General features: G+C 38.2%; 1 protein-coding gene across 1 annotated transcript in view; it reads left to right on the top strand.

Moving 5' to 3' along the window:
• The window catches only part of LOC110059106 (TBC1 domain family member 16-like), a 61,772-nt gene extending 39,103 nt beyond the window's left edge, over positions 1 to 22,669 (top strand). The window contains exons 3-5 of the mRNA XM_089289640.1: positions 18,538 to 18,672; positions 20,061 to 20,247; positions 21,395 to 22,669. Coding sequence (XP_089145766.1) covers positions 18,538 to 18,672; positions 20,061 to 20,247; positions 21,395 to 21,940 — 868 coding nt within the window. The 3' untranslated portion in view covers positions 21,941 to 22,669. The remainder of the gene's footprint in view (positions 1 to 18,537; positions 18,673 to 20,060; positions 20,248 to 21,394) is intronic.
• Positions 22,670 to 22,776: the final 107 nt, after the last annotated feature.

Genomic DNA, 22,776 nt, shown 5'->3' with positions numbered 1-22,776 from the left:
GTGGAATTCCGAGACATGGCACATGGTCAAACTGACAATTCTTTTCACCGAGTGACTAACTCAAATTTGGAGAACACTCTGGTTTTGTTTACTGTCAAATAATTAGATTAATCCAATATTCTTGAAATTGTCCTTTGTTAGACAAGGAATAGTTCTGCGATAAGCTGTTTGTATCACAACTTTTGTACGCTCAATGGTTGCGAAGTGCGAATCGAATGAAATGGTCGATTTTCAGCCTAGTTGGGACTCGCTAAATTGCATGAAATTGAGCCTGAAGGTTAAATCAAAAATGTTGTTTTTCTTGGAAAGACAAAACTATTTCAAGGAAAAAACTACAGCCTGTTTGCACTCTTGCTAGTGGCTAGCTATATGCAAAAGACGAGCAAATTTGAATTTGCTAGCCTTACGGAGAAATTTGATTTTGTTTGATTTTTGTGGGAATTTGCTCTTAATTTTGAATTGTTTTATTGTTAACAACAAAGGTGGCAACAGAAAAAGAAAGTGGTATTTTGTGACTATCTGATAATTAAATTAGTTCTTGTTCATCGGTGATCAGAAAATTTGTGTTTTCAGTAAAACAACATCATTTCTGTACAGTTTCTTCATCACTACATCAGATATTTAACTTTCTTTCATTTATCTCCAAAAACCAAGCACATCTTCCGTGTGTTTTGGAGAAAACAAGGGCTTCATATTACATGCTTTTGCGAGGAAAACAAAAGTATCAAGTTACAAAGTTGGTGTGAAGAGCTAAATTGTCATGTTTGCTGCTTCAACGTATTATTGAATTTAAAATGAATGAAAATCAACGTAAAACACCAGTAGTAATTTGTACGTAATTTTTGGACCTTGAATGAAAATACAACCTTGAAACATACACGCTGCTAAGGAGAAAAGCCCTAGCAGACTACCAAGGTAGTCACAAATCGGAAGTGAACCGAGCAGGGGTGAGTACTTTGTCTCAGTAGGTTGGAGAGGTTTATATCCAGCAAACAGCACTGAACGCAATCTTGCCTTTTGTGTTGTGACATTCCTATCGAATTCTTAAATAAACTGGCTTCAGTAATGTAGGAAAAAATCACACATTCACCTCAAACACAATCCTACTCATTTCACTTTGCTTACAAACGCTTAAGAGTGATTTTCTGAGAGTGTTGAGAATCGCAAGACACTCACGAAAAATCGATTTTTCTTTTATTTCGCCAAAACATACCTTTGGGTGAACTTATTCATGGAAAAATAGTTTAAAGTTCCAACAATTTATTTTATGGCCAAAATTTGAGAAAGTTGGAAATTTGCATATAATGGCGGTTTTTGCGGCTTAAAATGTTCAGAATTTCACGCTTCTTTACGAAAACAGCGGGGGCGTAAAAACAATCCTATGAAAACAAAACTTGGCACAAATATTATTTCACTCTTATACTTTAAAATCGTGTAATAAGTTTCTTGAAGTTTTGTTTGTAGCTTTGTAACGAAGGGTATTTTGTACAGCCGCCATATGTGTCTCTTGCCAAGGAACAAATAAAGGCCAACTTTGACTAGTATAAATGGCCTCTGGTATATATCATTTGGTCAAAATATCTACATTTTAGGAAACCTTGGTTATTGTTTTTTTCACCTGAAAAGGTATAGCTCTGGGAATTAAAATGTTCTCCGTCAGTAAAATAAAATGTTACGGCATGTAAGCGAGTTCAAATTTATGCAAATCACAAGGTTATTCTTTGGAAGTCAACGGTTTAAAACAGGAAACAACGACTCACCGTTACTTACGTTCCTTCTGCTGCTATACAAACGATTTTAACTTCCCAGTGTCCTTGTGAGCTGTTCTGTAAAATATTTCCAGTAAAACAGCGAGCATAAACGGCTATAAAATTAGACAAGGTCGACAATGTTTATATTTGAGATGAGACACTGAGTGGCACACACAGTCCTGGCTGTTTTCATCGTCTTGCTCAGTCGAGAGTCCTTTAAAAATATGATAGAATATTTGCTTCAAACCGAAGCAAATTAGTTTCTCATATCCATATGCCTCATATCGACTCATGAGTAAATAAATCAGTCCCCGTACATTGAATTAACCACTCGACTGACCTCTGAGGTCAGGAGGTCACCTGATATGTCATTATGTTACTTTTCCCCGGTTTCACATTACACGCGTAACGCCGTATTTGAGGACGCTCACACGAAAATTTTCCAGTCGATAGATTTTTTTAAAATTTTTACGGCAGTCAGATAATGAGTTACTTGCGTCAGAAATGCAAAAAAAAAAGAAAGAAATGGGGGTCACTGACTTCGTTTCAGAGATAAAGCGTGTAGAAAACAACCTGATTTTGAAAATTCAGCATGGTCTACAGGGGTTTATTATTAAAAATATCGAATGTGAGTCAAAGGAGGCAAACGATCTTACTGGATAGCACCACCGCCTGTGTTTTTAAAGCAGTGACTATCCGGGTCAGATCTCCAGAAATTGTCAGTTACATGGACTAATAAGTGGAGATGAATAATGCCCTTGGCAGTGAATGCGTTATTTGGAGGTACGGAAGGAACGAGCTGAATACACAAATCTCACGCGAAAAAAATTAAGCTTTGCTCTCGCTGTTCGTATATCATCAGCCTTTGCTAACTAAAACGGAACAGCCTTGGTTTCTGTGTTTTAGTCATTTCAGTCACTTATGACGCTCAATTTTGCTGTTATGATTAGGTTTTAGAAGTAGCGCCAATCCACCCCCACCCCACTCCCAAGAAAAATAATTTCAAAAGTCGATCGTGATGGCTAACACTCCTGAAAGTAGAATGCAATCTGCATGAATTGTATTGAGAGGTACTAGCCTGCGAACAGGCATATATTGGAGAAGAGAAAGTAGGAACGGAAAAAGGGAATTAGAAGTGCCACCCAAGCCTGTTCGCCTTAAACGAATCTACCTGGACATACTTAAAAAAGCCATATTACCATTAAAACGGATTAACTCTGTACTGCTGTAACTGAGGATCATGTGTTAAATGTTTTTTTAATTTTTCACACAAAATGTCATGCTGTTCTTGACAGATATTGCAATAACTTTATAAGGAAGTGAACATGTTTGATTTGCATTAACAAGCACAACTTAAAACTATCAAGAGTACAACTTCAACCAGTAAGTAATAAATGTCTGACACTTTTTTGACGCCTTCAACGACACAGGCAAATATTGAACCTCCGCAAGATATGTGATTGTAAAGTTTTACAGTAATCAAATGAGAAGGAATGTCTTCAAATATGGCCGGAATAGGAAATTGAACGGTAAATTTGGAAAGAAAATCTTAAGCCTATGTAACATAAATTTCAGATTAGAAAAATAAAAGAATGAAACAAATGTAAGTACGTCTTTATTTTCATAGGGAGGCGCGGTGGCCTCATGGTTAGTGCGCTCATCTCCGGATTGAGCGGTCCGGGTTTGAGCCCTGGCCAGGGACATTGTGTTGTGTTCTTGGGCAAGACACTTTACTCTCACAGTGCCTCTCTCCATCCAGGTGTATAAATGGGTACCAGTGAACTTAATGCTGGGGGTAACCTTGCGATGGACTAGCATCCCATCCAGGGGGGAGTAGAAATACTCCTAGTTGCTTCATGCTACAGAAACCGGGATAAGCTCCGGCCTGATGGGCCACTTGGCTCGTATGCAGTAAGTTTGTCACTTTTGCTAAGCGACACGAAGCGTTACTGAAAGCAAGCAGCTTGTGTTACTCGAATAAATAATATGCAGAATTTAAAACATTATTATCTTCGGCAGTCCAGCTTTTCCTGCAGATAAACGGTTCCTTATTTTTGAGTATTTATCTTTGCACACGTTTAGATGTGTGCCAAATGTTACTAAGCACAAAACTATGAATCACGTCGACATCAGAGAGATCAATCCAGTGTTGAAATTATGTCAGGGTATCATGCATCTATGAACGAAATGTTAGAAGCTAACAATTATGTCAAAATGATGCTTTTTCAATTTTCTTTTTAAATCGAAATGTCGTCAAAGAGATTTGGAATACCGTAATTCAACTAAATACCGTAATGTTCAATATGGCGTTACGCATGTAATGAGAAACCGGGGAAAAGTAACATAATAACATATCAAGTGACCTCCTGACCTCAGAGGTCAGTCGAGTTGTTTGTTCACTGTACGGGGACTGATTTATTTACTCATGAGTCGATATGAGGCATATGGATATGAGAAACTAATTTGCTACGGTTTGAAGTAAATATTCTATCATATTTTTAAAGGACTCTCGACTGAGCAAGACGATGAAAACAGCCAGGACTGTGTGTGCCACTCAGTGTCTCATCTCAAATATAAACATTGTCAACCTTGTCTAATTTTATGGCCGTTTATGCCCGCTGTTTTACTGGAAATATTTTACAGAACAGCTCACAAGGACACTGGGAAGTTAAAATCGTTTGTATAGCAGCAGAAGGAACGTAAGTAACGGTGAGTCGTTGTTTCCTGTTTTAAACCGTTGACTTCCAAAGAATAACCTTGTGATTTGCATAAATTTGAACTTGCTTACATGCCGTAACATTTTATTTTACTGACGGAGAACATTTTAATTCCCAGAGCTATACCTTTTCGGGTGAAAAAAACAATAACCAAGGTTTCCAGAGGCCATTTATACTAGTCAAAGTTGGCCTTTATTTCTTCCTTGCTGAGAGACACAAATGGCGGCTGTACAAATACCCTTCGTTGCAAAACTACAAACAAAGCTTCAAGAAACTTATTACACGATTTTAAAGTATAAGAGTGAAATAATATTTGTGCCAAGTTTTGTTTTCATAGGATTGTTTTTACGCCCCCGCTGTTTTCGTAAAGAAGCGTGAAATTCTGAACATTTTAAGCCGCGAAAACTGCCACTATATGCAAATTTCGAACTTTCTTAAATTTTGGCCGTAAAATAAATCGTTGGAACTTTAAACTATTTTTCCATGAATAAGTTCACCCAAAGGTATGTTTTGGCGAAATGTAAGAAAAATTGATTTTTCATGAGTGTCTTCCGACTCTAGACACTCTCAGAAAATCACTCTTAATGACAGCAGTAGAGGAATTTGCCATTCGCAGGAAAAAAACAAAGGTCATGCTTAATCTCTCTCTTGCTGTGTTAGGCATTGCTGCGAAATTAAAATTTCCCACTGCTCTCTGTCATGAAAAATTATTCACTCGCTCTACCAACCAGAAATTTGCTCTACGAATTATAAAGTGTGAAAAATAATAAATTTGTCCACGAATTCCAACATATAAATGGTGTTGTATGGAACAAAAATAACACATTTCAATCACATACCTAAGGGAATCTGTGGAGCTGTTACATAACAATTGTGCGTGACATTGCACTTGATCACAAAGAGTGCGTTCAGAGTTTGCCTCCTTGAAAGTTTTTTCACAAAGAAATCTAAAGATAAACGGTTGTTTAGTAGAACTTTGTTTCCGCATTACACTTCTCAGTAATTCTGATAATGGCAGGACCTGCTGCTACTAATAATAAAAATGCAGATTCTGTTAAAATGACTATAGCTAATTTTCATTGCCATTTAAGGGGAAAATACCTCTCGGAAAATGCTGGAAGTGAGATTTCCGAGTGTCTTGATTTCCAAATTTTCTGGGGGAGCATTCCCTCAGATCCCAAGGCTCTCACCTTCAGTGCTCCTTTCCCCGGCCACCTACTTCTTTTTCCCAGCTTGCTACTTCAAAACTTACTGAAAGCACTGAATAATATATTATTGACTTCGAGACAAGGGCATAAAGACTGTTGGAAACGCAGCACTCCATGACCTTGCTTACAATTGGTAGTAATGAGATTGGTCTTTAATTTTCAGCTGGTTTGATAAGATCTCTTTTAGCTCATGGATGACGTCATTCATGAGCTTTAGCAAGCAGTCCGATGGTGCTCACTCACTCCATTCTAATTTATTTATTCATTAATCCTGGATTAAACATTTCCCCTTCCTCCCCCACAAAGTACTGTTTTTGTCAAAGAGTCTTCAGCCCATGTTTGGCAGGTTTTAGGGGGGCACTACAAAGTCGTACATTTTGGTCCGATAACAGGGAGAGCCTGGGTATGAGTTTCTGGAAGACCTCTAAAGTGGAGATGGGCGATTTTGGGTTCATGCGTGTCGCTTTTGTAAATATGTAGTACTTTGCCCATGGGCTTTTGCTCACACGTTGATGAAAGCGAGAGAGGTATTTTGTAATTGTGGTCATGTATTGGTCACAACAGCATGGCCGGCAAGGTCAAAGAATTGATACAGGACAAAGTTAGGAAGTGAGATTGTGTTCGGCAGGCAGGAAGCTTTTTTCCTGGCTAGAGAATTTGATGGTTTCCACTTGCTTTCTCTCCTTGTAGAGTCCAAAGTAAGCCTAAGTTCTTGTTAAGTTTTTGCTTCATTGTTTCTATATTGCATTATTTTTTTATGTACACATTGAAATTCTGGCAGTGCTCATGTTGGAAGTTCGAAACCTGTGATTTAATTTGTAGTTTTAAATAAGCTTACTTCGAGCAAAAAAATTCAAATTGCTTTATCTTTTGATTTTGTTGTTCACGCTGCATTTCTTCTGTATATTCTATGCAGTTTGACCAGAGTGAACATTTCTTTACGGATGGTATTCAAGTCAGCATCCATGATTGAGTAAATATACTCTAAAATTTGAGTGATGGATAGGCAAATTAACATTCAAGAGACTGTGTAGATCTGCTGCCCAATCGTGTCAAACACGAGCCATGTCAAACAAGCATGGTGGCTGGTGATGTATGTAGAGTTTTATTTTGCTTTTAGAGACGAGATATGTAAACAATTGGAATCAAAACTTGAAATAAATATAAATTGTACCTGTCAAGAATCCTTTAGAGTATTTCTGCATTGTTTGTGAAATTATCACAAACAATTGCTAAGATAGGAATAAAATACTATGATTGCCATTTCCAAGAAAGAAATTATTGTTATTTTTATTGTCTGCTTTACAATCTGCAATACCCTTTTTGTTTTGTTATAGTTGACTAAAGGTGTACTTTTTATCAGGTGGGAACACTTTTTAAAACTCTGAAAGGTTGTGGAAAAGGTCATGGAAAGTCATGGAATTTTAACAGCTCAAAAGAGAACGAACCTTGAAAGTGAAGAATGATCATCGCAATAAATTTTCCAATTTAAGCAACTGGAAAGAAGAAGCCTGAAAAAAAAAAATCAGGGCTTCAATGGGATTTGAACCCGTGACCTCCACGATACTGGTGCGATGCTCTACATCTACATCTACATCTACATTTATTTAGTTGATAAAGTCCCGCAAGACATCACATCAACTGTACCAAACATATATGCACATATGCATAAGCTAGACAAAAAGGATAATTAAAAAATAATTCTTAAGTACAATTTACTTTACTCATTTCACGTGTTTTCCTAAATTTAACTTAAAATCAGATAATGACTTGCAATTTACTAAGTCAGCGGGCAGTAGGTTCCACTCTGTTATTGATCTAGGAAAAAAAGAAAACTTAAAAACGTCCTTAGATACTTTTGGCATCCTATACTTAAAAGCACGGCTGTTGCGTGTTCTTTTTTCACTGTTTAGTATTAAGTGTTCTTCTGTGGTTATGTCCATTAAGTTATGACTAAGTTTGTACATTAGAGTCAGTCTGTTTTTCTTTCGTCTTGTTTCTAATGTGTCCCATTTCAAGTCAGATAGCATGTCTGTCACGCTTGCTGTGTTGTTGAAGTTTTGAAGGCAAAAACGAGCAGCTTTCCTTTGAACTCTCTCCAGGGTTAAAATATCTTTTTTGTAATGTGGGTCCCACGAGGCACTTGCGTACTCCAATTTGGGTCGGACGATGCTGGTGTAGGCCATTTCGCGTGCTTTCCTGGGGCAGTTCCAGAGATTTCTCTTTATCACCCCCAAGGATCGACTCGCCTTGCTTGATATAGATGAAATATGGTCAGACCACCTTAATTTACTGTTAACGGCAATTCCTAGGTACGATGCAGAATCTATTTGCTCAAGTTTGGACCCACAGAACAAATATGACCGTTGGGGAGGACATTGCTTATTTGAAATACAGATGATGTTGCATTTAGAAGGGTTAAATTGCATCTGCCACTTATGTCGCCAGGTTTCTAGTTTATTGAGGTCGTCTTGGAGATTTTCGCAATCTGAGTCTTCAACCACCACTCCGTACAAAAGGGTGTCATCGGCAAACAGCTTTACTGTAGAGGTTAGACCATTTGGCAAGTCGTTGATGTATGTTAGGAACAACAGCAGGCCTAGTACTGATCCTTGTGGTACACCCGAAGTCACTGGGGAGGAGGTAGATGTTGCACCCTCACAGATGACAGTTTGAACCCTCTTAGTGAGAAAGGATTCCATCCAGGATAAGAGGTTACCATGGATACCATGACGCTCCAGCTTCATTAGTAAGCGTTGATGTGGGACTTTATCGAAGGCTTTCGAAAAATCTAACACAGCAGCATGAATAGATTTGTTTTGTTGTAGAGAGCTTGCAATGTCATGAATAGTAAGTATCAGTTGGAGTTCTGTAGATCTTTTTGATCTAAAGCCATGCTGACAATCTGATAGTATGTTATAATGTTCAAAATGTTTCATCACATGGCTATGTACAATGTGTTCGAGGATTTTCGATGCTATGCAGGTTAGAGATATGGGTCTGTAGTTTGAAGGATCAGACTTTTTCCCTTTTTTAAAGACACCACATACATTTGCCGATTTCCATCTACTGGGTACGGTTCCACTCTCGATAGAATCTTGGAAGATATTAGTTAGGATAGGAGCAATCTCGGCTGCATATTCTTTTAGAAACCACGGTGGAATGGCATCTGGTCCAGAAGCTTTATTTGTCTTCAATAGCGATAACTGCTTTGCAACTCCATTGATGGTGATAGACAGACTGTCAATAGCTGGTATTCTGTCATATTCAATATCAGGGATGTTTGATAAGTCTTCCTGAGTAAAGACACTTGAGAATTGATTGTTTAACAAGTCAGCCTTTGACTTGTTATCACTGATTATGGAGCCGTTTATTTCGAAATCTGCAATCCCCAGCTCTTCTTTATTCAGTTGTTTAATATAGGACCAGAATCTCTTAGGGTTTTCTTCAATAGCTTCCCCTAAATAATCAGAGATATATGCATTTCTTGCTTCTTTAAGCCCTTTATGCATTTGTTTTCTAGCTAAACGGAATGCCTCCCAATCATTTTGATTTCCAGAAGATTTTGCTTTATTATAGAGCCTTTGTTTACGTCTGGCTAAACATTTCAGAGAATGATTGAACCATGGTAGATTATATCTTGAGCTAGTCCACTTTGAGGGGATACAAGAATCCATTATACGGTGGATGTTGTCTTTGAAGCAGCTCCATCTATCGTCGACTGAATTAAAGCCCCGTGTATCCATATGAAGTGATAGATTTGTAAGTTCTACTTTAATGCGAGTAGAGTCGGCTTTCTTTCTAATGGATATTTTGCGTTTGGCATTTTTCTTTCTACGGCAGGAAGTGTTCACAGTGAATAAGACAATGTCGTGATCACTAATACCAGGGACGACGCTGATATTTTCAATGATATTGGAATTATTTGAGAAAATTAGATCTAAGATGTTTTGTGAATTCCTGTCCCTTCTAGTTGGTTCTTTGACATCTTGACTCAGATCGTGATCATCAATTATTTCTAACAGTCTGTCAGAGGCAGGAGAGTGACTTGAATATTCAGTATCCCAGATGATATCAGGAGCATTGAAATCGCCAGAAACAATGATGTTATTTTTATGCACGCTTGACCCAAGTTTTAACAGTGATGCATCTAGTTCATCAAGGCTTGTGACGCTGGAGGAATTTGGTCGGTAATATGATCCAAATAGCAGTGATTTTGTTTTCTTGTCTGCTAGCTGACATTGGGTCCAAATAATTTCACAGTCGGTGTCCAGGTCCGAACGATGTGTTACTATAATATCATTTTTCACTGCCTGGAAAACGCCTCCGCCGTGGCAATCATCAGGACGATCTTTTCTGAAAATTTTGTAGCCCTTTGGAAATATTTCGTTACTTTCGATGTTCGAACTTAACCAGGATTCAGTACCAAAGATGATATCAGGTTTATATTGGAAAACTGAGCTATGAAGCCACACATTAGGAGCAAGGTCAATTGATTGAGTTCATATCTTCCCGTGAGGAGTGAAATGATGTGAAGTATACATGAAATAATTCATATTTGAACTGCGGTTGTAGATGAAAGTGAAGAATGATCATCGCGGTAAATTTTCCAATTTAAGCAATTGGAAAGAAGAAGCCTGAAAAAAAATCAGGGCTTCAACGGGATTCGAACCTGTGACGTCCGCGATCCCGGTGCGATGCTCTACCAACTGAGTTATGAAGCCACACATTGGGAGCGAGGTCAATTGATTGAGTTCATATCTTCCCGTGATGAGTGAAATGATGTGAAGTATATGTGAAATAATTCATATTTGAACTGTGGTTGTAGATGAAAGTGAAGAATGATCATTGCAGTAAATTTTCCAATTTAAGCAATTGGAAAGAACCCCCTCCCCTATCGCGGAGGTCACAGGTTCGAATCCCGTTGAAGCAATGATTTTTGATTTTTGAGCATTTTTGAGCTTATATGTTGCGTGAAATTACCATTTTCAGGAGCCCATCATGGGCTCCTACCATTTTGCTATTTTCTAAGTGAAACCAACATCCTTGCCGTCATGCATTAATGTCAAATCAACATTTTAACCTATTTAGACTTGAAATCAACATCATTGAGTTTATGCGCTGCATGAAATTACCATTTTGCTGTTTTCTAAGTGAAATTAACATCCTTGCCGTCAAGCGTTAACGTGAAATCAACATTTTAACCTATCTAGACCTGAAATCAACATCATTGAGCTTATGCGCTGCATGAAACTGACATTTTGCTGGTTTCTAAGTGAAACCAACATCCTTGTCGTCACGTGTTAACATCAAATCAACATTTTAACCTATTTAGACCTGAATTCAAGATCATTGAGCTTACGCGCTGCGTGAAATTACCATTTTCCTGGTTTCTAAGTGAAACCAACATCCTTGCCGTCACGCGTTAACGTGAAATCAACATTTTAACCTATCTAGACCTGAAATCAACATCATTGAGCTTATGCGCTGCATGAAACTGACATTTTGCTGGTTTCTAAGTGAAACCAACATCCTTGCCATCTCGTGTTAATGTGAAATCAACATTTTAACCTATTTAGACCTGAAATCAACACCATTGAGCTTATGCGCTGTGTGAAATTGACATTTTGCTGGTTTCTAAGTGAAACCAACATCCTCACGCGTTAACGTGAAATCAACATTTTAACCTATTTAGACCTGAAATCAACATCATTGAGCTTATGCGCTGCGTAAAATTGACATTTTGCTGGGTTCTAAGTGAAATCAACCTTGTCGTCACGCGTTAACGTGAAATCAACATTTAAACCTTTTTGACCTAAAATTAACATTTTTGAACTCATACGTTGCGTGAAATTGACATTTTGCTGCTTTCTAAGTGAAATCAAAGTCCTTGTGGTTGCGGCGGGCCGATCCTTTGTTATGATAAACTGAGGCCAGACTTCGACTTATAACAAAGGCTTGGCTTGGCTATTATAACAAAGCATCGGCTCTGTTTATCATAACAAAGGCCTGGTTTCATTTATTTGCAGCCTCGGCGGGAAAAGGGCGTTAGGTATTTTAATCAAAAGTGAACTTTGTCGAAAATGCTCCAAATTTCGCATGCAGTTTTGTTTAGGTATGTTTAGCAATGTCCCGTAGTTTTTCCGCTAAACTTTGCTTCATTTTCGGGATATTGCGTATGCAAAAAACCACTCGGTTTTCCTAGCGGCGTCTTTACAAAGCGAAGCAAAAACCAGGGGCAAAAATACAGGAACACGTTTTTCTATTACATTGAAGACCACATGCAAAAATTCACCTAATTTGGAGCAAAAAAAAAAAGAAAAGCAACCAAAATCGTCACTTATCCCCTTTTATGACTAGCTTCTTCATTTATCCATGAAAAGAGATGTAGTGGGTCTGCTGTAGGTAAGTAAAAGGGATTTCAAGCTGGAAGCTACATGTATGTGACAGGGTAACCTTTTCTGGAAAAAACACACTATACATAAGGGAAAGGATGTGGACCTTGGGGCAGAGCCTCCTTGTATAAATCTTTGTTAAGTCCTTTTCCTCTACCCTTAGGCATAGTTATATGGAGAAAACTTATATTGTAAATAAAAACATCCCCTTCACTTTGGGTTCAAGGTCAAAACAAAATTGAACTTTTTTGGTATAAGATTTAGCAGGGGGTTTTCATGGTGAAGTATTGTTTGCAGCCAAACTTTTTCAAGTAGCGCTTTCTGGGAGGGATGTCGAAAACTGTCTGGAATGATTCTTATAATATTTTCAGTTTCAGTTTTCAGTTTTTATTATTTCACATTGGTTACAGACACCAACTAGCTACAGAAAACATTTACCAGCTAGCTAAAATCAAATTGTATACATTTGCCATGGCATGAAATAACAAGAGTTTGGCAATATCCGTGTTCCACAAACTAAAATTGTGCAAAATATTCTTAGCATTCTCAAACTGATTGTCAAAGCCATGTGACATACTTTCTGCATAATTGCAACATAGCTGTTTCATAACAGTTGAATGTTACCTTAACCCAAATGCACTGCTGAGTCACTAATATTATACACATTATAACCAGCTCCTCTGACTGGGTGTCAGTTTAGGACTGGTGAATATATGGTGAACTCTCATTTAATGGCTTCATTGTGCAATAGACTGTAGAAGTTATTTGACACTATTCTCCCAGAGGAGAGTTAAGAACTATGATGACATATACAATAACAATGTTCCAGTGCCAATCAAAATAATATATTCCATTTTTAAAGTTATAAGCAGGCTGTATAAACAGCCTGTAGTTTAATTTTTGTATACTTACCAGTTACACTATACATGTACTACTTGAGCTTTCAAAAATTATCAACTATAAACGCACATTTATGGTCTGCGGACCTATATTTTGCCTTATCGTGGATTCTTTAACATTCCAAATAACTTTCATTACTCCCAATACACCAATTCCTCTTTTTTATTTGACTACTTTTTCTAGACTAACCCAATAGCGTCGCACCAATGATGTCACAAAAATTTAACCCCTGGTGAGACTCAGACAAACAAACCATTCCATGCGCTACTTCTTGGAGAGCAACGTATGGATGAATTGTGTTTGTGAGCTCTCCAGCACGATACTCAGCGATTTATTTCGCAATTTGATGGCCTCTGTAGCTCAAAATGTTTGAGAAAACCCACAACGTACACCTTGGAATGATAATAATACAGAGATTGAAGGAGAGCAGTAAAAGATGAAGGGCTCCTCATGAAGGCTGTTTATGAATACACTCCTTACATCCACGGCAGAAAAATATTATTATTTTACCTAACATCCAGGTGTATCACTCTCAGGAAAGCCAGCAAGCCAGCAAAGAAATACCATAGAGAAATACTATAGATCCAATCTGATTTGTTGCCTTGCCGTATAAATGAAACTGACCCGCTCTGTCTTCGCATATTAGCCCACGCTGTTTATGTTACACGAATCGCATCAAACATATCTGTGAATCATTTATGATACATATGCAGTTCAGGTCTGCTCACCGTCACAGATTTGTTTATGTGGTCGGATAAATGGCTCTGTTAAAATCTAGGTCCTCCAAATTGCACAGTGCACCTAATTCTGGCATGCATTTGGAATTGTCTCAGGGATAATTATTATGTCCTCCTGTTGGCTATTGTTTTTGTCAAATTTGGGAATTTCTGGCAATAAGTCAGTTGAGAAGTCTTCTCTTCAAGACCAGGACAGACAGCAAATAAGTTTCTTCTTTTTGGAAACCGTGCGTGATGCTATTCTTTCATGAGCTGGCTCACAAGAGCCTTTCATTATGAACTGGAGTAACATCAGCTGTCTTCCATTCTGATGGAAACTGCCCAGAACAAGAGAGATTAATATTAGTTTCCGGTACCTTTTAGGGATTTCTTTCAAATTTCCCATGATGTCACTGCCGTCTGTTTCACACTTGTGTCCTGCCTTTTGGGGGCTGGGCAAAAGAAGGTCTGTTGAAATCTTTGTCAGAGGAAAAGTGTAAAAACAGGGTAAGGGAGACAATGAATCATTCCCAAACACTGCAAACAAAAACATTCCTTTCCAGGACAATAATTATTAATTTTATTACTTTTAAACAACATTGTTAGTCACCTCGTAGTTTTTGCTTGATGTATAACACATGAAATCAAAAGGACACTGGAAAATCTCATTGTGAACAAGTCCTCAAATGACAACTTAATGGTCCTTAATTATTTTCAAACAACATTGCTAGTCAGTTGACATAGTCTGTGTAATGTGGTACAATAAAATCAAAAGGACATTAACAAGTGTTGAAACTACAACTTAATTATTGGAAGGTGTAGCAGTCACATATCATGACGGAGTGGCACAATAGCTGCTGAGCTATATAACAGCTCAGTAAATATATTGCGTGACACAGTGGCTGCTGAACTAAACAACTCTGTAAATTAATTTTGTGACACAGTGGCCACTTAGCTAATGGCTATCTTTAAAACAGGGAACAGGGAATCGGGGAATGGGAATGGGAATGGGAATGGGAATGACAACGGGGAACGGGGAATCTTTAAAACAGATAATCTTTAAAAGCGGGAATCTTAAAAATGGGGAATCTTTAAAAGCAGGAATCTTTGAAATGGGGAATCTTTAAAAGCGGGAATCTTTAAAATGGGGAATCTTTAAAATGGGGAATCTTTAAAATGGGGAATCTTTAAAATGGGGAATCTTTAAAAGCAGGCATCTTTAAAACGGGGAATCTTTAAAAGCAGGAATCTTTTAAATGGGGAATCTTTAAAGATTCCCGCTTTTAAAGATTCCCGCTTTTAAAGATTCCCGCTTTTAAAGATTCCCGCTTTTAAAGATTCCCCATTTTAAAGATTCCCACTTTTAAAGATGCCCCGTTTTAAAGATTCCCGCTTTTAAAGATTCCCCGTTTTAAAGATTCCCGCTTTTAAAGATTCCCCATTTTAAAGATTCCCACTTTTAAAGATTCCCCATTTTAAAGATTCCCCATTCCCCATTCCTCGTTCCCCATTGCCGTTCCCCATTGTCGTTCCCCATTGCCGTTCCCCATTGCCGTTCCCCATTGCCGTTCCCCATTGCCGTTCCCCATTGCCGTTCCCCATTGCCGTTCCCCATTTCCATTCCCCGATTCCCCGATTCCCCGATTCCCCGATTCCCCGATTCCCCGATTCCACGTTTTAAAGATAGCCCTTGTCTAATTTGCTTAAAAAAAACTTGGTACATTTATTATGTGGCACAATGGCCGCCAAGCTTAACGACTTGGTGCATATAGATTTTGTGACAACAAGCCATGATCATGTTGTTCAGTGTCTGCTGAGAACACTGACTGCTCAGTTTTTGTTTTCTTTCGATTCATTAAAACAGCATCGAAGGGTGGAGGAGATTATTGGCAACAAAACGCCAATTTGCCATTTGATTTCTTCACCAGTATACACACCCACGTCGCTAAGACTTGAACAACATTACGACCTACTTGAAAGGACAGTCAGGAAAAGTTCACTTACCAAGAGTATCGAAAGAGTAACTAGAACTTTGGAAATACACCCGATTTTGTCAAATTTCCTCGTGAATACATACATTAAAGCAAGGTTGATATAATGAAAGTGAGGTAACAGCCCTTGAAAAAAATCTTTGGGACAGCCAAATTTGCTTCCACTATGAAAATCTTGATCAATTTTGCCTGTATTACACAGCACACCCAGCATGTACACAGAAGAACACCAACACAAAACTAGGATGCGTTCCCTTTGCTTGAACGTAATTAATATTTGTTAGTAGAATGCTACTAGTATACTAATGCAAATGCTGCTGTCTGATTGGCTGCGCGACTCGTTTACTATCAGCCATTAGTGTGCAGTGACTGGAGGTCGTCTACCAAATAGCAACGTTTTCTCAGTTTTGCGAAATTGCAGAAGATCGTTTCAATACAAATGGATAATTAAATTTCTGAGAAGACTAAAAGAAGGACATTCACAGTTTTGTGATTTTTAAAAAGCTAGAAAGTGTTGAAAAAAAAAAAGACGAGCGCATGTACACGACAGGAAATTCCAAACGACAATTCACTCCGTGCGATTTTTGAGTTATTTTTGAGTTATTTTTTTTACAAAAAAATACCTCTTAGTCGGCGCGTCGAGTATATTACGGGTCAATGAGTGAGTGAGTGAGTGAGTGAGTGAGTGAGAGATGTATGTATGTCACACCAATCAGATTGGATCTACTATGAACAGCCAATCAAATTTCTTGTTGTAAAGGTAAATGGTATGTGAGAAGATCTGATCCCGATAAAGTCCAGAACGGCCGTATTCATTCTTCTATAAAAGAGGAGGAAGTATTCATATATTGGGTTTACTTCGACATTTTCTGTGGGTTAGGCTGAGGATTTTAGTTAAATGAACAAGATGAGCCTTGAGGTTTGAATCAGTTCGTGAGTTCGTAGTATGCAAATGCAACGAGATATTTTTATTCTTAGTTAAAGGTAACTTGATACTTTTGTTTTTCACAAGGAGTAAATTCAATCAGAGGTCACGAATCGTCGCTTCTAGTTCTTAGGACATGTTTTAGAGGGGACGAGACTTTCGATTTGAAACAGTTCTAACGTTTACAATAGTAAGTGCGGGTAACGATTGTTTTATTCTTGTTGCATACAAATATAACAAGATATTTTTGTTTTTTAGTTACAAAGTGTGATGTGACACTCTTGTTTGTCACAAGGGATTAAATTCAATTAGAGCGGACGAATCGTCACCACTCTTTCCCACGAGATTTTGCTATCTTTAGTAACAAATGGTAACTTAACACTTTTGTTTTTTATATGGGAGTAAATTCAATTAGAGCTGACAAGTTATCGGCTATTGTTTCCAGGATATTAAACAAAAAAGCTTTCATTTCTGGACGGTTTTTACGTCTCTGCAGTAGCAGTTTAATAGTTCTATTTGATGACATTCATTTCAGTCCCATATTTTTTAAGGTAAAAAGTATGAAAACTGTCCAAATGTTCTTTGAAGACTGCGTGGCACCAAGTTAAAGTGCAATTTAATTAAATCAGACTTTCAATGTGTCAGAGGTTTTTTTCTCTTTCTTTCAATTTTCGGTGAAGTTGTGTTGTGTTGTGTTGTGTTGTGTTGTGTTGTGTGAAAAGGTAAACTTACGTCGTATAAAATGCGAAAAAGTCCCTAAATTAACTTGAGTATTTTTGAGCAAAAATTCCTCTTGGGGGTTGGAAGGGTTATGTGATCGGTGAGTGAGGGAGTTATGCATGTGCGCGTGTCACACCGGGTTGTATCAAAGAACGAATCAAATTGCCTGTTAGAAAATAAGATGGTATCTACATTAATCTGGAGACATGTCAGATTACTGTAGTTTGTTCAGTCAAACATTTTATGGCTTACTATTTAGCTATCTTACCATGACCGATGTAACATCGCAACCAAAGAAAAAATGTCAAATAAACCAAATCATTACTGTACCATGAATGCTCCTATCTCCGACACTTCACACAAAAAAATAACTCTTGCACGCCTTGCGTGCCTATGTTTCTTAAGTGTAAAGTTAAATGCAATGTACAAAAACAATTGTAAATTATTTGCGGAAGAAAATTTCATTAAGAATTCTACTAAACGATTAGATTATTCGCTTTCGATGTCTATGAGGCATAGTTGATTTGGCCCTCAGCCTCATCAACTTTCACCTCATAGAAATCTCAAGCTCATAATGTAATTGTTAATTAGTGTTCACTCCTGATTATTATTATATCTCTCAGTTAGTACGTGCGCTGTGATTGGTCAATTTAGCGGGCCGTACTCTCCTGTACGGCCCGCTAAAATTTAAAGTTGGTTTTGTTGCCAAACTGTTTCGTGATCTGTCGCTAATTGTTCTTTACCTTTTATAGCAAGTGAAAGTTTAAAACTTTCTTATACTCTAAATTATGTAATAAAGCGTGCTAACGACTTAAAAACAGTTTCAAACTGACTCGTTTTGCTTTCGAGTTGCGTCAGAAATTTGAAGCATTTCCGAGTCCGCGTGAATACAAATCATTCCCGAACCCGTCAGGGACACAGTAGAGATATAATAAATATCTTACTAACCTCGTCTTCTCGGTCCGTACTGTAAGTTACGGATTCTCGTTTTTTTCCCTTCGATTTATGACCCGCGCGCTTCGCGCTTGGGCCATAAATCGAAGGGGGAAAAAACTCGGTCCGTAACTTACAGTACGGACCTCGAACTCGGTTAGTAAGAGGTATTTACATGATTTTTATGATTTACATGTACCGGTATTGATATTAAAGTACATCCATAGTTTTACATACATGCATGCATGTATGCGTACAATATAACTGTATTTTCTATCTAGACGAAACAGAAGCCAAGAAGAAGAACAACAGTTTTGGAGGGCTGTTCAGTGTACTGTTGACAAAGATGTTGTGCGCACAGATAGGTCACATCCTTACTTTGCTGGTGATGGCAATCCAAATGTTGAGATCATGAGGTAAAGAACAAGTGCTTAAGTAGTGAGCACTTTTATATTCAAATATTAAAGAAGGCTGACTATGCATTTTGGGATACCGAATAAACTTTCTAATATTTTCATCTTGCATGGACAGACTTCTTCAGTGATTGAACTTTTTGGGACAAACATTGCATTGTGCAGTTCCTATATCCATACCCTCTTGAAGAGATAAAATAAATAGATAAGTAGAAATAGATGAAATGTTGATTTGTCAGGTATGTCCTTTTCAAAATGTGGTACAATCTGTATGAGTTTAAATGTGGATGGAACTGGGAACGAATTCAAACTGGTTTTAATTTTTGGAACAAGTCCCTGCGACTTGTTCCTCAAAACGCTTCGTGTGAACTGTTCGTGGGGCAGTCCCTGCGACCAGTCCCTTCGTGTAAACTCTTCAGTGGAATAGTTGCAGGGACTAGTCGCCTCATGTGTGCCGACCTTAATACTCTTCAAATTGTAAAACTCAAATATTGTCGCGGACTCCGTGGCGCCTAACGAAAGCGCAAATTAATTTAATCAGTCTTTGAGGAGACTCGTTAACCTATGCAGGATATACTATCGGCCAAGTAGTGCTGTTTACCTTCAATACTTCTCGTCGAAACGCTTCTCAGTTGTATCAATCGATATCGTTGTGTATTAATTTTGAATTGTTTTATTGTTATCCACAAAGGTGGCAACAGAAAAGTGGTATTCCGTGACTATCTGATAATTAAATTAGTTCTTTGTTTATCAGTAAAAAGAAAATTTGCGTTTTGAGTAAAACAAAATCGTTTCTCTTCCATTTCTTCATCAGATATATAACTTTCTTCCATTCATCTTCCTTATGATTAGGTGCCAGAGCTATCAGTTGCACTCTGCACTATCTGAGATTGTCTCACTAATTTGAATACCCGAGCTGGTCGCCTTGTTCAAGTGCGTCGACTGTATTTGAAGTAGGAGTTTGTACTTCCATACATGCCAGTTCTCTAGCTGTCCAGCCATGAGTGTCACAAACAATTTATTCAACTTCAGTCCATGCAATAGAAAATTAAGACCCTCTATTTGTCTTGGTTTATCTTTCCTAGATTACGGGGTCCATATCCCTTTTCTGGTCATGTAACCACGTGTGTATACATTCTCAGAGATCTGATTTTTTGTTTACTTTGTAGTGGCCCTGGAAAAATCGTCTAACTACATTTAGCAGGATTAGTTCTAAATTTTAAGTAACTTCCAAATCGGATCTTCTGTTCTCGGGGGTGGGTGGAGGTTGACAGGTCACAATGGGAGGCTTGAAGAGAGGCAGTACTGGTCCCTGACATTTGTCACCTATGTAGTAGATAGGAGAGGGGAGTGTATTCTCGTATAATTTCTCAAAGTTCGTTCTTTTACAGGAATATCCTTCTGAATTATGCTATATACAATCCTGAGGTTGGGTACAACCAGGGTATGTCGGATCTTCTGGCACCTGTGCTGGCAATAGTTCAAGACGAAGTTGATGCATTCTGGTGCTTTGTTGGTTTAATGGAGGGGAGTGTGTTTGTCACATCACCTAAAGATGATGTCATGGATAGGCAGCTGGTTAGTTTATGTACTGGTCTATGACCAACCTACTTTAATTAACACTTATTCCACGAGCGCGCTTTGGACGTGAGATGGTAGATAGCCAACAAGGCGTGTAGCTCCAAGTTGGCTATAATCATCTCATATCCAACAAGCGCGAGTGGATTAATTGTTTTATTAAACACGTCCCGAAAAACACCATAAGAAGTTCTGCTTGGATATCTTGACTCGAAATCTTCCCTCGATTGTTAGTTTATCTCACAAAAAGATCCCCTGAGAGATGGAGAGATAATCCGGGTGACCTCGTGTGCTATAAGAAACAATTTTTGAAACCCGAAAAAAACGCACGAAAATACTCACGACCTGCTCCCATCTAGTCTCTTAGGTCAGTCGACAGACTGATCAAGGAGGCTGACCCATAGTGATTCCACCAAGGTCACGAACTTTTTGCTCTTGTGGTTCGCAGTTTTCTTAACACTTGAAATTACTTCAGAGTTAATTCTCCGTTGGCTAGACTACAGAATACAGGGCCACTTTCAATCATCCATCAAACGAGCCGGCTCCTTTGGCTCGTTTGGTCCTTTGTCATCCACTGTCGAGCCAAACGAACCAAACGAGCCACTAAATATATATACCTAGGATTTAACGCATATATAGATTATTCCTCGTTCTTTTATCCACTGCCGAGCCAAACGAGCCTCTAAATGTATGCACCTTCAAAAGTGGCCCTGGATTGTGTACTCCGTTTTACAGATTTTCTCCTACGTAAAGATCTGCTTGTATGTGGCGTTTGAAGGCTTACCACTACTTGTGGGTTAAGAATGAGTTTGGATCCAGTATTCCATGTAAGGCCGTGCACACTTAATAATATATCTTCAAATGTTTCATGATCTTGGACTTGTTCCTCTATGATAACTTCCGACTTACCGCAGCGTACCCAGATTTAACTCATCTTTTAGTTCCCTCGCCCAAGTTTCTCACTCCCCCACCACAAGAAAACAACACACTTTGTTACTGCTCGTTTGAATAACACGCAAACTCAGAAGTTTAAAACTTAACAGCAGCGGAAAATGAAAACCGTGGTTCAAGCAGAATTTACGTGTTATTAAACGCGCAGTAAGAAAGTAAAATGTCTGAAATTAAGGTGTTTCCTTTTTACTTCTAGACCTACGTCCGTGAGTTGTTACGTATGCTGGAGGCACCGTTTTATGCTCATCTTTTGTTACAAGATGATAACATGGACATGCTGTTTTGTCATCGTTGGCTTCTTCTCTCCTTCAAACGAGAATTCTTCAATGAAGAAGTTTTAAAAATTTGGGAAGCGTGTTGGTCTCGATATGAAACTGAGTATTTCCATATCTTTTTGTGTGTTGCAATGATTCAGGAATATGGAGGCGCTGTTGTCGAGCAGAATATGTCAGCAGATGACATGTTGCAGTTTTTTACAGATCTGTCAATGAAGATGGATGGGACAAAAGTTTTACGCACCGCACGCCAGTTGTTGTTAAAATTTCGCCAGTTGCCTGGGATTCCTTGCTCATTGCGTGGACTATTGTCCGGTCCAGGAATCTGGGACAGTGCTTATTTACCCGAGATTCAGTGTAACTGTCACGACAAGTGTGTAAACTTGTATGATCAATCTAAAAGCCAATCGTCAGAATCCACTGATGAAAACGAAGAGATTTTCTGTAGAAATGACAGAAAGGCTTGAGTTAGTCTGTAATGATGGATGATAAAAGTGATGCAGACAAATCATCACGATTCAGACCCACCAAGTGCATAAAATAGGATAGTTGTGAATCAGTATATAGTTTACCTAAATGGTACAAAATGCTGCCGAAGGGAGTCTCAACCCAGAGCAGGGTTGTTCCCATACAGAACTCAGGATCGTCGGTAACAGTAACAAACTGGTTTATTAACTTCTCGGATTACAGCACTCAGCAGCACTAAGCTTCATTACATTTTCAGAGCCCTCCTGCGGACGAAACTCGCGCTCTTATATTAGACATGATAGTACACCTGGAGTTTCCAGAAACTTCTCAAAAGAATTGAATAGCATTATTGCAAGGTTTCTTAATTAGAACATTTCAGAAGGTCTTAGGTCACGGCTGAATAATTTCCCGTTCGAGATTGTAGCAGTCAAGGGAGATTTTAATAAAACAACAAGCAGTGATTTTTGCAAAGGATTGGAAGGAAGTTTATTCTTCCCCCGTGTGATTTCTAAAATGCTGAGTAAAGTTGGCAGATAAAAAATATAAACGGTACCTTAGATAATTTGCGAAGCTACGAAAATCTGTGATTTTTTAAAAATAAGATTAACTTCAACAGATCGCAAATAACACTTGATGAGAGGGAACTGTGCTTAAAACTGTAAAACAGATACCTGGTTACCTGGTTGTAGCAATTTACAGAATTAAACATCATCAATAGCACAATACAACGTTGAACCTTTTTCACGAGTGACTACAACTGGTTTACTTCTACACATCTGGATTTAAGGACGTTCGCACGAAAATTTTCCAATCGATAGATTTCTAAATTGTCACT

The sequence above is a fragment of the Orbicella faveolata genome, unplaced genomic scaffold (assembly GCF_042242905.1).
Source record: "Orbicella faveolata isolate gen_17 unplaced genomic scaffold, um_ofav_v1 contig_2, whole genome shotgun sequence".
Lineage (NCBI taxonomy): Eukaryota > Metazoa > Cnidaria > Anthozoa > Scleractinia > Merulinidae > Orbicella > Orbicella faveolata.
This window is presented reverse-complemented; position numbering and strand designations above follow the sequence as displayed.